Below are 13,257 nucleotides of genomic sequence, written 5' to 3'. Positions count from 1 at the left end.
TTTATAGTCCGTATATAATTTGTTTGGACTGCAAGTGCCAGGCTTAGAACTCGTGCCTGTCAAATTAGAAGCGATGACTAATCGTGTTTATCCACAAGAAGCCAAGGCTGCACAAACTTTCAATGCTCAAGTTCCAGGTTTTATTGTCACTTATTTTTATTTAATTAGTGACAACAACCAAAGCACTTGCCGTGCTTTTAAATTAGAACGAGCTTATAAACTACAGCTTTATTTTTGGAAACACAAGTTCAACGAATTGAAAGTTTAACTTTTGGGTTTTGCCTATTCTTTATTTCTTTTCAAAGCTACTCTTTTTGTAGAGACATTTTGTAATGCATATTGTTTTACTTACTATATGTAAAGCGACCATTCTGGTGCTTTTTACAAAGAAGCTATGCTATGTTATTCTACAAATCCGCTTTTTGCGGTTAGGAAAAGCTGAACAATATTATATTTTAACATATTGTTCTTTACTTTTCATAAAACCTGGAACTTGAGCATTGAAAGTTTGTGCAGCCTTGGCTTCTTGTGGATGAACACGATTAGTCATCGCTTCTAATTTGACAGGCACGAGTTCTAAGCCTGGCACTTGCAGTCCAAACAAATTATATACGGACTATAAACTAATTAAATAAAATTCGATTATTCCCAAAGGCCACTGATGAAGAGTACTTGGCAATACTCGAAACAGCGTTGTATGGTCAGCCAAATTTCAATAAAAATTAAAAAATAAATTTTTGTGTTTGTCCTTTATTTCTTTCTTTGTTATTCGAAAACCCTTCTAAAAATTTAATAAAGCTTCTTTGTCCCTATACAAAGTAAATCTAGCTTAACAGCAACACTATTAATGTATTAATTTAATAAATTTATGACAAAATTATGGACATATACCTAAAAAAATATAAAAAGTGCAAGTCTTTCTGTATTGATTTGCTCATATAACGAAAAGTGGTTTTGGTTAACAGTTTATTTATCGAAACTAGTCTGGTAGATTCGTAGGTAGACAATCAAATTTGCAATTAATAAAAAATTATGAAAAAAAATATTTTTTGGTAGTCTATTAGTCAATTAAATTTATTTTATTTCAAGATATCCTCTAGAAATAGTATATTTGATACATGTTAGATCCTTGTAAGTCTGGTATAAAACGGGGATATTAAACAACTATGGATGTAAACGAATACATTCAAACAAAAACAATTCTAGCTTCTCAGAGTACTCAGAGGTGGTAGTATCGATTTTGTTACAATATAGAGTTCAAATCAGTATTGCAAGCTAAGACAATCATCCGTTTTATGAGATCCTAAGGGATATGGTAGTTGTAAGATGCTTTGTGATCAACCATTACCAAAAAAGGATCGACCAATAAAATATCTGGTTATTGTCTTAGCTGAGGACTATACGTGATTTGAAAATAATTTCATACTTCGAACACGAAGATGAAACAGTGTAAGGAACATAGATAACACAAATATCTATTGAAAATTTATTTATTTTAAGAGAAGTTACTTCCTTAACTAATTTTTGTTGTACCATCTAGAGTTAATATTACTTTCATAATATATAACTGTATCCGCAAGTTTAAATTAAACTCAAAAAAATTCTTTGAGCAGAATTTATTATTTATTTAGAATAAATTTCTTAGATTTAAATACATAACTCAACTAAGTAATACAATATCTTTTATCTTTTACCGGTGGAACTCATAATATATGTATCTTTAGTTATGCTTTTTCAAATCCTTTTTTCTTAACTCGACATCTATTGTTGCATTGTAGACTTGTAATTTAGAAGTTTCTCTATTTAAGTAAAAAATCACCTCCATGCGATATTTTCCAGACAGAAAGAAATTTGGTATGCTGTTTCTATCAGCTCTTAGGTTTGCAATTGTGTATTGTCCCTTTGGTCAGCAAAAAAAAAAATTTAAGAAAAATATTTATGTTGCAGATTTAATTATTAATAGCAGATAGCGTATATATCTTTTTAATACATAATAATATAATTTTATAGAAAATATATAATTAAATAATAGAAATAGTTATTAAAGTACCTTAACAATTGGACATGTAGTCATATTGCCATATTTTCTAATATTACTGATCCAGATTTTCAAATAATTACCCACATTGGCCTCCAATAAGTTTTTTGATTGATTCATTCCAAATATGCTGCAGTAATTAAAGTCAAAATGAAAAGCACTGGTATAATCACCATTCCTCTTTGGAAGGAGAACACTTATTTGCATCATGGGTTCCGTGACATTTTGTATGAAATCCATGTTCATGTTCAACGATGATCCCGGCGCTTGCGGTAATATTTCAATTGTGTAACTGGACATGAAATCTTTATTAATTGTAGTTTGGGCACCAGTGAAAAGCAGAAACACATCCGACTTACAATGCAGATATATGTAATGTACAAGTGAAAGATTAGTATGTAATTCAATTATAATAATTATAGATGATGAGAATAAATTTACTTACACGTTTTGCTGAACTCTTACTAATAAGGCATAGTGAAAATATTAATGCCTTTAGACATAAAAGACAAATTTTAGTAAACATTTTCGGTGAAAGTAAATTACGAAACTATTAAGATATTTAAATTCAAAAAAGGTTAATAATTATGGATTTTGAAATCAATGAGCGTTGAAATTTAAACAGAAATTGATACACTGTTTCTCCGAAATATGTCATTATAATATAATTACTCTTTTTGTGTGTACTAATTACTTTGACATGAAGCATGCGTATATTATTTGTTATTATAAATATTACTATTATTATTTTTTGAATTTTTTATTTTATTTTAATATTAATTATTTTGTTGACTCTTAACAATAAAAATTTTTTGAACTTTATTATAAGTTCGAGATTTAGTTTTATTGTTTAAAATTCTTCCATTCTATTATTATTAATTGAACAGGATTAATATTATAAATCCTTGATCTTACATTAATATTAGCTGTCAGATTTCGAGCTGTGTTGTATTGCAACAAAAAAAATTTTTATTTTTTTCATGTAGTTGAATTTTTGGCAGACCCAATAAAGTTATTTCAAGTACCAAGGGTTGAACCAAGGGTATTTATTGACATATCAAAACAAAAATATATATATGACTATTTGATCTGATACCTACTTTTGACGACCACTGTTTTGACTTTTGGCTTTGGTTAAAAATTTACTTAACCAAAGCTAAATCACATTAAAAATTAATATAAGATACCACAGACGAAGTAAGAAATCCTCGCATAGTTGGCAACGCCAAATAAATTTTCAATTTAAAATTGCTAGGCGATTTGGCGTGGTATATGATTTGAAGTTACATAGCAAGCAATCAAAATGGAAACACGAAGTTGCCAACCAAATAACTAAGAGTCAGTGTTACTTCCACCATCATCAGAACAAAAGATTCAGTTCGATATTTCTTACGAATTTTAATATAATTTTTAATTTGTAGAAGTATTATTCATAAATGCCAAGCAGCATTTTGAAACAATACACCATCTCGAAAAGGTTTTAAAGACTTCAGATTGGATACTTTTCTATGTTGATGATTTGAAGGTTGTCTAAATTTATCGACTGCTGATGTGAGTGTCACTTAGATGAAGTTCAAGATTGACAGTTGGAATGATTGCTAAAAAAGCGGGCTGGTAAATTCATTCAACAAATTCGGCAGTTTGTCGTGAAAGTAATAACAGTAATTAACCAGGGGAAAAGTTTTTCGAAATTAAAACCGAATATGTCAGAAACTCATACATAAATTCAGATAGTAACTAATTTGAATTGCCAATTTTAATTTCACTACACTTGAGCTCCTTACATTTTCATAAATACTTTAGACTGTTACATATCATCGGGTTCCGTTTAATTTTTTTGTGATCTAATTAAGTTCTGTTTTGGCTTTTTTTAATATTAGGGATGCATGCTTATAACCGTCTTTTCTAAATAAAATTTGAAGTCACTGGAACATCAATTTTGTTTTTAAGTTTTTGTTTTACTGCAGTTGCATCAAGTTAACGTCCTTTAGAACATGGTTTTTTCTGAAAGTAAATTGACCTTAATTCTTTATTGCAACATCATCATTTTTATGACCACAATAGTCTTTTCCAGATTTATTGCACTATAGTTTCCTGTTCTTGCCGATTTTTCAATTTTTTTTCTAATTAAAACGTTTATTCTCCTTAAATCATTGTTCAGTCTATCCATGTTCTAGTAAATTACTGATAAAAATTTTACCATGTAGTTTGTTATTTTAGCCATTTTATAATATTAGAAGCACATTTTAATCTCTGCCTTTTAAGACAATCAATGATGGTATCTCAATTCATGAAAGTGAGGGCACCACTTACTAGTGACTAGGGATCTCTTAGGAAGTTATATGCATTGTATGCAGTTATACTAATGGAATGGGAAATTTGACTAAACGGCGTTTTAACAACATTGGGTATATTCAATTGTATATTATATTCAATTGTCAATTACCCTTTTTGCTTATACTGAATGTACTTCGCCTTAGTCCTTCGATTTTTTAATAGCTTGAACAACATTTTTCTTCAACATGAAATTTACTCTTTGAAATATGAATCTGGTATTATATCACAAATGAACTGTCAGATTTGCTATATGTATTTGTGTAGTGGTATTCTTAATAGCTAACTTATTAACTTGTCTCTCTGCGTTTGTGGGGTTCTTCATCTCAAATATTTTTATTTTAAATAAAACTTTAATCAATATAAATAAAGAATAATGAACGGTACAATTAGTACTATAGACCTGATCAAAAATAAAATAAAATCTTCCTTTTGTTATTGCGAAGTATATATTAAACAAATTAATAAAACCTATTTGGTTTCTCCTAATCAAGAATGCCTACTGTTCAGTTAGGGACTAGTCTGCGGTACATTCGATTCATTAAAGATATAATGCTTTTGAACCATTGGGGGCATTTGTATCACAGTCATTGTCATATTTATGTTCGTCACGGTATACAATGCTTAGTCCATGTTTTTCCATGTCCATGTTCTAATTTAATAACAAGTTGTATAGAATGTTCTCTCCATTCCCCTTTCCAGTCCTGTACAAGATTTAACAAAATTTTGCTTATTAACATACTATGGTACATTTTTAATATATATACGTATATTTAATTATCATGTACATGTTTTAAAATTTTGATCAGTTTTTAGTAATAGATGACACTGTTTACAAGTTTAATGAAATAAAATAATCTTAGTAATTTTGTACTTATATTTGTCTTATTTTTTTACATAGTCACAGAATATTTGCTTAAATTTATTTCATTTTTATATCCACCAACATTGTAGTATTTGCTATGTATTCAATTTTCTCCTTACGAAAATAAGTTATTGAGTCTATGCGATAAATGCCAGATACAACGAATCCTGGTATTGATTCCTTTTCGGGCTGCAAATTCTTCCAACTATATTTTCCCTATAATGTTTAAATCGATAGTCAGAATAATTAAGTTTGAGTTTGTATTGATGATTACCTTTTTGATGGGACACTCTTTAGGCATGTCGCTGTATTTCAATAAATTATTTATCCAAAAATACATTAGATTGAATCCAATAGGACTTTTGTTGAAGATGCTGCACATATTCACATCGTATGAGAATATTCCACGAAATTTCTTGGATTTTGGAATTTTATTCAAAATAGCAACTTTCATCCAAGGATCTGGAATCATGTCTTGTATGAAATATATGCCAAGATCAATGGATAAATTATCTTTATTTATCCAAGCACTGTAGTTTCTGACATATACTGGATTAAATTCGGTGTAAATATTTGTAAATAGCAACGATTTGAATTTCTTAGAAGAAATATTAAAAATTGATTAAAATTATTTCCAATTTAAGTTTTATTAATGAATCGCTTTAGTTGACTTACCTTTTTGCAGTGGGTGTTTCGAGTTGAAAAGATGATCAAAATTATTAGAACTACAATGTATCTATTTAGTGTTTGCAGGAATCGAAGCATAGCAGCAAGAATTTATCTACTTTTGTATGTATGACAATATTATTGATAACAATATTATATATTTGTTTATGTTTTTGAAGTAAGCGCTACTTTTTTATGTTTTATTTTGACTTATAGAATATCAATAATCATTATAAAAAAAAATAAATAAATAATTTTTTTATTATTGTTTTCAATTATTTTCAGATGATACGATACGTAAATACAAACACATTATCGAAATATAAATGAGTTTTTAAATACAATCATTGTTAACAAAATTTTTTTTTTATTATTTAGTACTTAATTCAATTACTAAAATAATTTACTTGAGTTGTATATTTTGATATTAATAACATAACATAAAAAAGAATGTCTGTCTTGGAATATAAAAAAAGTGCGAATACTAGTAAACAATTTATTTCGTAGCAAAAAGAAACTCTGCAAAAGAAAGATTTTGGATAACTTGGGTCTGAAAAAAGAATATATGAAAAACTGGGAATGAAAAGCAAAAAATTACATATTTCATTGCCACCGAAAATTATTTCATTGGTATTTACAAATATTTATTGAAGAGTGATTGTTTCAATCTACAACTACAGAAATCTATATATTTCAAATAGAATAAATCTGATGATACTATCAAGCTACCTTTTGTTTCAAATTGGTCTACTTACCATTTTAGTAAGTCAAAACTGATGGATTTATCAGTTTGTTGCATTTTTCTAGATATGTAAGATGAAAGAACACTGGGTAAGAAAAAAATACATTTTCAATAATAGTTATCTGGTTTTGACTAAGTAAAAATGACTACTGTTCCGTTAGGAAGTCGTCTGCGGTATAAACGATTTATTAAAGTCGCAATGCATTTGTACCATTGAAAACATCTGCATATAGTTGAAATCACAATAATTACATTACAGTTACATTCATATTGCATGAAGTGCCGCGGTCAAAACTTGTTAAATAATGATTTATTGCCATACAAATATAAATTCTTAATTACTTATAAATATATTTGATATATTTAACATTATTTGTTATTGTAAACAAACTCGTACTTAGGTTAGATTATTTAAATTTTGATATTTTTTAACATTACGATGAAAACTTTTCCAAATATTTATAAGATTATTATTTTACTTATTATACAAAACGAAATAAATGTAATTCAAGGAGTAAGTGAGAATGTTTGGGACTAAATAAAATTTTGTTCAATAAAAAATTTATTTTCAGACACGTACTGTTGAATTTCGTTCAGGTTGTTCAAATTTTAGTGCAAAATATTTCTCAAACTTTACTCTGAAAACCGTAAATAACACAATTAGTCTTGATATGTATATAATACAACCATTAAAGAGCGGTTTTAAATCCTATTTCGAGTTCCAAGTGCGTTTATCAAACTCGAAAAACTATCAGAAACTCTTCAACTATCAGGTTGATGTCTGCAACATGGTTGCGTCCCTTAAAGAATCTCTTTTTAAGAAGTGGTTCGCTAGCTTAAGACGATATGGCAACTTCGTGAGGAACTGCCCCGTACCTGAAGGTCACTACTATATAAATAACTGGAGTTGGGATTCCAATTTGATACCAAGTTTTTTGCATTCTGGTGAATACCGTATAAAAGGATATGGATATTATGGAACATATAAAAGTAAAAATGAAGTTATGGTGGTTGATTATGAAGTTGAAATTAATATTGTATAAATATGAATTTATAAGAAATAAACATTTTGAAATAATTTTATTGAGTATAATTGCACTTTAATAATCTTGCAAACTCAAAGAGCTACTTAGAAATTATAATACTATAATGCATAATATTCTCAGTGAGAGCAAATAAAATGAGGCTGATAAATGAGGGCGATAAAATCAAGACCAGTGAAGTAATGTATTTAGTTTTAATTTTAAAGTGCCAAAATTTATTTATCGAGTACAGTTAAAGAATTTAAAATTTTAACTTTTAAATTTAGCTCTATGATAGTGCTCTATGAAATGAACTAGGTAAGTCTTCCGTACGTATTTAGGAGTTCAGAGTAAATGTTTGAAAATGGATCTAAATGGAGAATAATTGTTTTTTGACGATCACTGTGTAATAATAGAGTGAGTGGTATTTAAATCAATAGCTTGTGACGTATGTTGTCGACATGTTTGGAGATCTTACAGCAAAAAAGGTCTAGCGAAAAACAATTCAGACAGTGTTGACAGTTGTTCCAGTCAACTACTTAAACATGATTTTTTTTGTTAGACATTTTTTATGAGGTAAAAAATGGTACTATCTAAGGCACTGCTTTCAAGTTTGTTTGCTAGGAAACGCATCCAGTACATCGTAAACTAATATAAATTGTTAGAATACCTTTACACGACAAGGCTTTCCTATTAATCGTTGAAATAGTGGAAGAATCTGCGGAAATGTTTAAAAAAGCTCTAAACGAAATTACAGTTTGAGCTAATCATTAGTATCTAAATCTTAACTATGGTATAGTAAATTTGTACACATAGATTGCATCTATAAAAAGTACAACGTATCTAAGCCTGTATATCTACTTAAATGTACTTACTTAAATATACTATAAGTTAGATTTGAAATTCCAAAAGATGCACTGGCAATCATATCAATCTCAGTACGTAAAGCTGATCGTCTACAAACAACTTCTTAATCTTAAGAAATTCTTAATCTGTTTTACGGTACTCTACTCTGAAGAAGTACTAATCAGACTGATTAAAATGTAATAAACTGATTTTGAATAAAACAATAAGAGATATAGTTGAAGCTCTTTGGCACGTTAGCAGCACTGACATATACGAAAACCTCTAAATTTCATCATTCGAAAAAATAAAGAAAAGCCTCCAAAAGACATATGGAAAGATTTGTAACTCGTTGCATAGGTAAATGTACTTTATACATGTACATGTAGTGTATTTAATATATAGTTTTGCCTTCACATATAATTTTATATTATTGCTATATTAGTCAACTTAATTCAGGAGACTGATTTTAATAATAAATACAAGAAAAATAGTAATATTAAATTGTTTTAGCTTATACACTTTGGGAATCCCTTTAGAGAGAGCATAATAATTCCCATTAGTTCTATTGAATATTCTATTATTGAAGTATTATTTTGATTTTTAATGTGTTAATATGTTTAATAGGCATTAGTGCAATTAATGTATTCCAATAATGATGTTGGAAAAAGTATAGATTAGCTATCTAAATTTACCATTTTAAAACTTTTAATTTTTTGAAATGAATTTCTATGCTGCTTTTGAAATGAATTTCTATGCTGCTTACAAATAAAAAATATTTTATGAGCTTTAAGTACTTTATTAAGCAAAAGTAATTCCTAGAAAAAAAATATTAGTTGACCGCATATTGTTATTTGAACGATGGTATCTGATAGAATGATATAATCTGGAAATACTTGGCCTGGTTGAAAAAGTCTATTCTTGTTAGTTTGATGTGATGAAATGTTGATTATATTGGGGCTATATCTGCAATTATGAAAATTGTTATGTTAATTGTTATGAATCAAGAACAAGCAAATTATTTATATTGCTTTGTTAGTTTAAAATACAATTAAACATTTTATCACATTAAAAATGAGTTTTTAATTGCAATTTGTTTCAAAAAAAGTTTTGAATTATTGAAATATCGTTGAAGTATCGTTTTTTGAATTAGTAATAATGCCAAAAACAATGTCTGTCTTAGGAAAAATATTTAACATTTTATTTGACCGCTGACGTAAATAATAGGAAGATAAACGTTTTCAACTTTTAATTCAAATCTGAGATTTTTACAAGGAAAATTTATAGGATGCTTGAAACTGTTCTTCATATGACAGGGAAAACTATAATTGGGCACAAAATTACTTGCTTCAGATTGATGTGAATGTTAAGTAGCAAATATTTTCCCAGTTAAAGCTTTCTAATTGCTAATGTTAGTTTATTAAAAAAGAACAAATAAACATCAATTCTTATTTTTTTTGTTTTAAATTGATTTCGGGTCTGGTTTGCTTATTCATATATATTAAATTTTGTTCAGATTAAAATGAATCTTTTTTCAAATATTTACAAATTATTTATTTTTCTATATCTTCAAAACAAATTATATGCTATTCAGGCAGTAAGTATTCATATAAATTTGTATATAAAATGAAATGATTTGAAAATTAATGCAAGAAATATATTTGTAGTTACGTTTTGTTGAATTTCATTCCGCTGGCGCATCTTTTAATCCAGACTATTTCTCGAACTTTACACTGCACACGACCAACAACACAATGAATGTCGATATGTACATAATACAACCACTGAAGAGTGGTTTTAGAGCCTATTTTGAGTTTCAGTTGCGAATGTCTAACACGAGGAAGTATCAACAGCTCTTCAGCTATCATATTGACGTCTGTACCATGGTTGCATCCCTCAAGGTGTCTCTGCTCAAAAAGTGGTATAATAGTTTAAAACGTTATGGTAACTTTTTAAGTAATTGTCCCGTAACTGAGGGTCATTACTATCTCAAAGGCTGGAATTGGGACCCAAAACTATTGCCAAGTTTTTTGCACACTGGCGAATATCGCATAAGAGGATATGGATATTATGGAATATATAAAAGCAAAAATGAAGTAATGGTGGTTGATTGTGATGTTCATATTAACATTATATAATAAATGAAAATAAGATATATATGAAATAAACATCAGATTCGAATTTAATATTGTTTAAATTTTTAATGTGAAAATATATTTTAACCAGAAGAGGAGAAATAAGAACTTAAGGATTTCATAACTTTGTTGCCATAAAAAAGTTGTTTTAAAAAAAATTTTTCCTCCTAGCTTAGTAGATCATGGCAAACTTCAGCTTCAATATGTATTTTCAATGTTTTAAGAGTGGTTCTATTAAGTTATTCTCGAAATTTATGGTTCAAACAGAACGCACTCGGGACAATTGAAAGCAAAATGACTTTCAAATTCCTAGATTAAAATCCAAATATTAATTCTTATTTTTAAATAATATTTATTAATTAATAAATATTAATACTAATAGAAATATTAATGAGATTAGATCCAAAAAAAGCATATTGTGCTAGATATAAAACCAATCAGTTAAATCATTTTACAACAAAATTATTTTCTGGACCCCAATTAACAATTATACCATGAACGGCATTATCAATACGATGAATATAACAAACTTTAAATAAAGTAAAGACTTATATTCGGTGAACTTATGTATATACACTGGATACAGGGCTATCCTTCTCCAACCTATTTTGAAATCCCTCCATTTACCTTCGGTTTTTACTATCAAATTCTAAGCCAGCATGCTATGTTTACTGAGTATCAAGAAACTAGAAAGCAAGAGTATAATAATGACTCGATTTTAATAAAAATTAATAAGAATTATGCCTAAAATATGAGTCTCATATTATATAGTAGTATTTGCTTATGCGTCAGGTTTTGGGTATAGCTATATGTCTCTATCTTATTTTACCTACTTTTATCTTGACTAGGTAAAATTGAAAGTTAATCATATGATTCAGTGATCATTCGTTTAACATTGTTTAACTGTTATATGAACTACCGATGGTTTATAAAAGAATACATGGCTCTAAATAATGTAATAGAAAACTTTTTTCTGAGTCTGTTAAATTTCTGAGTTCGTTAAATTTTTGACAAACTCATAAGTTATTATAGAAACATATCAAGAAGCTATTGACCCATAATTATTCTTACAAATATGCTGTTAATACATTACATTTAGCTAGAAATAAAAAACTAATGACAAGCTATTCATTTTGATGACCTCTAAAGAACCATTTGCGATAAAAGTGTTGCCATAGGTAAATCAATATCTGCTGATATTACGTCAGTTTTGACTTCCCATTCAAAGAATAAAGTGGCATCGATGTGATTGCAGGGGCACATATATCATATTCAAACCTGTTTAAACTGTTGGTAATTAAAGCTAAATGCGTTTAAGTCAAACAGAAAAGGGAAACATTGTCTTTACTAGTTATTAATGGTTAATATTGACACAATGTTTCGGAGTAAAATACATAGACATCTACTTAGATAGCTGACTAACTGAAAAAAGCATATTGAAGCAAAATGTTAGCATATCAAGCTAACAGTTAGGCGTCTATTTTGGATTTTTAAACGATATTCAAAGTTTTCTCTTGACTTAAACGTGCTGCGCTGTAAGAGTATTATTTAGACTATATTGATGTTCGAAATTCTGTTACCTATAAAAATCTAAATATACTGTTGGTGAAGAAAGAAATTTAAATCCACTCCTATATATATTTTATACGTTTAGCTGATAACCTAAATGCTCTAGCATAGAATTTGTTCTAACCCCACCAGTTAACTACTTGTAACTTATAAGTTTGGTCCTGGATGTTACTTGTTTAATTTAAGACAATTTAAACTTATATATTTTAGCATTTAATATTTCATTTTATTAATATTGATCACATACTAGATTATTATTAAGATAAAGTATTCAATCATTGTAATATCGCTCTACATACGCTTTTAAATTTTGATTTGATTAAATTATTATTTAATTGTTTTTTTAGATCACGAATTTTTTTGGAGGGCTTTGGTATTATTGCATATCTAGTATTAAAATTTTCAACAGTTTAAAGCACTTTCAAATAACTGCGATTATTTGCTTGAATTTACTTATTGACTTCAATTAAAATTGTTATGTTAGCTACGGGTTCCTTTGTGATTCTTTTAACTCTTTCTTTACGAAAATAGGTGGTTATAAGCAGCTTATAAGTTCCATTTACCAGAATGGTAGGGATTGTCATGTGATCGGTGCGAATACCATTCCAGTGATATATACCCTAAATTTCAAAAAGTGATATAAATATAAATATTTAAATTTTAGATGTGATACCTTTTTTATGGGACAACTTTTTGGTAAAGTGCCAAATTTAAAGAAAGAATTTAACCAAATATGTGCCATGCCAATTTTGTTGTTTCCACTTCTACCCAAAATTTCACAAACATTAACATCATAATGAAAAATTGGACGATAATGCTCGTTTTTCGACATCTTGAAATATATGCCAATTATTGTCCAAGGATCACTTTTAAAGTCCTGTGCAATGTGCAGAAGTACGTCAACTGATACATGATCAGCATTGATATTGACTGTATGATTTTCTATGTAGATGGGATTGAAGTCTACTACAGAATTGATTAAGCTTATACCCATGTCTCTCTGAAAATTTGAAAAGTATGTGAATAATATGAGAAAGAATTTT

The 13,257-nt window shown here is 28.2% G+C and overlaps 3 protein-coding genes across 3 annotated transcripts; 1 reads left to right on the top strand and 2 right to left on the bottom strand.

The window, feature by feature from the left end:
• Window positions 1-5,265: 5,265 nt before the first annotated feature.
• Window positions 5,266-5,981, bottom strand: LOC119668672. The gene is made up of 3 exons (XM_038078256.1): window positions 5,913-5,981; window positions 5,512-5,835; window positions 5,266-5,453 (listed from the first exon to the last, which is right to left on the bottom strand). Exons 2-3 carry the CDS (start codon window positions 5,707-5,709, stop codon window positions 5,295-5,297), a joined length of 357 nt encoding a protein of 118 aa, XP_037934184.1. The 5' UTR covers window positions 5,710-5,835; window positions 5,913-5,981; the 3' UTR covers window positions 5,266-5,294.
• Window positions 5,982-7,084: 1,103 nt separating this feature from the next.
• LOC119686131 lies at window positions 7,085-7,688 on the top strand. The gene is made up of 2 exons (XM_038100608.1): window positions 7,085-7,159; window positions 7,218-7,688. The coding sequence occupies exons 1-2, from the start codon at window positions 7,085-7,087 to the stop codon at window positions 7,686-7,688; spliced, it is 546 nt and encodes a 181-aa protein (XP_037956536.1).
• A 4,975-nt stretch (window positions 7,689-12,663) lies between these two features.
• On the bottom strand, window positions 12,664-13,208 carry LOC119686122. The gene is made up of 2 exons (XM_038100599.1): window positions 12,888-13,208; window positions 12,664-12,834 (listed from the first exon to the last, which is right to left on the bottom strand). The coding sequence occupies exons 1-2, from the start codon at window positions 13,206-13,208 to the stop codon at window positions 12,664-12,666; spliced, it is 492 nt and encodes a 163-aa protein (XP_037956527.1).
• Window positions 13,209-13,257: the final 49 nt, after the last annotated feature.

This window comes from Teleopsis dalmanni, chromosome 1 (assembly GCF_002237135.1).
Source record: "Teleopsis dalmanni isolate 2A chromosome 1, ASM223713v2, whole genome shotgun sequence".
NCBI lineage: Eukaryota > Metazoa > Arthropoda > Insecta > Diptera > Diopsidae > Teleopsis > Teleopsis dalmanni.
Note: the sequence above shows the minus strand (reverse complement) of the source record. Positions and strands in the feature narration are given on the sequence as shown.

Bases quoted from the DNA above. Each gene is read 5' to 3' on its own strand.
- LOC119686122 (XM_038100599.1), bottom strand. From the start codon at position 13,208: ATGGGTATAAGCTTAATCAATTCTGTAGTAGACTTCAATCCCATCTAC. The intron at 12,835-12,887 runs GTATCACATCTA...TTTGAAATTTAG, and splicing joins AAAGTTGTCCCATAAAAAAG to GGTATATATCACTGGAATGG.
- LOC119668672 (XM_038078256.1), bottom strand. From the start codon at position 5,709: ATGATTCCAGATCCTTGGATGAAAGTTGCTATTTTGAATAAAATTCCA. The intron at 5,454-5,511 runs GTAATCATCAAT...TAAACATTATAG, and splicing joins AAGAGTGTCCCATCAAAAAG to GGAAAATATAGTTGGAAGAA.
- LOC119686131 (XM_038100608.1), top strand. From the start codon at position 7,085: ATGAAAACTTTTCCAAATATTTATAAGATTATTATTTTACTTATTATA. The intron at 7,160-7,217 runs GTAAGTGAGAAT...ATTTATTTTCAG, and splicing joins AAATAAATGTAATTCAAGGA to ACACGTACTGTTGAATTTCG.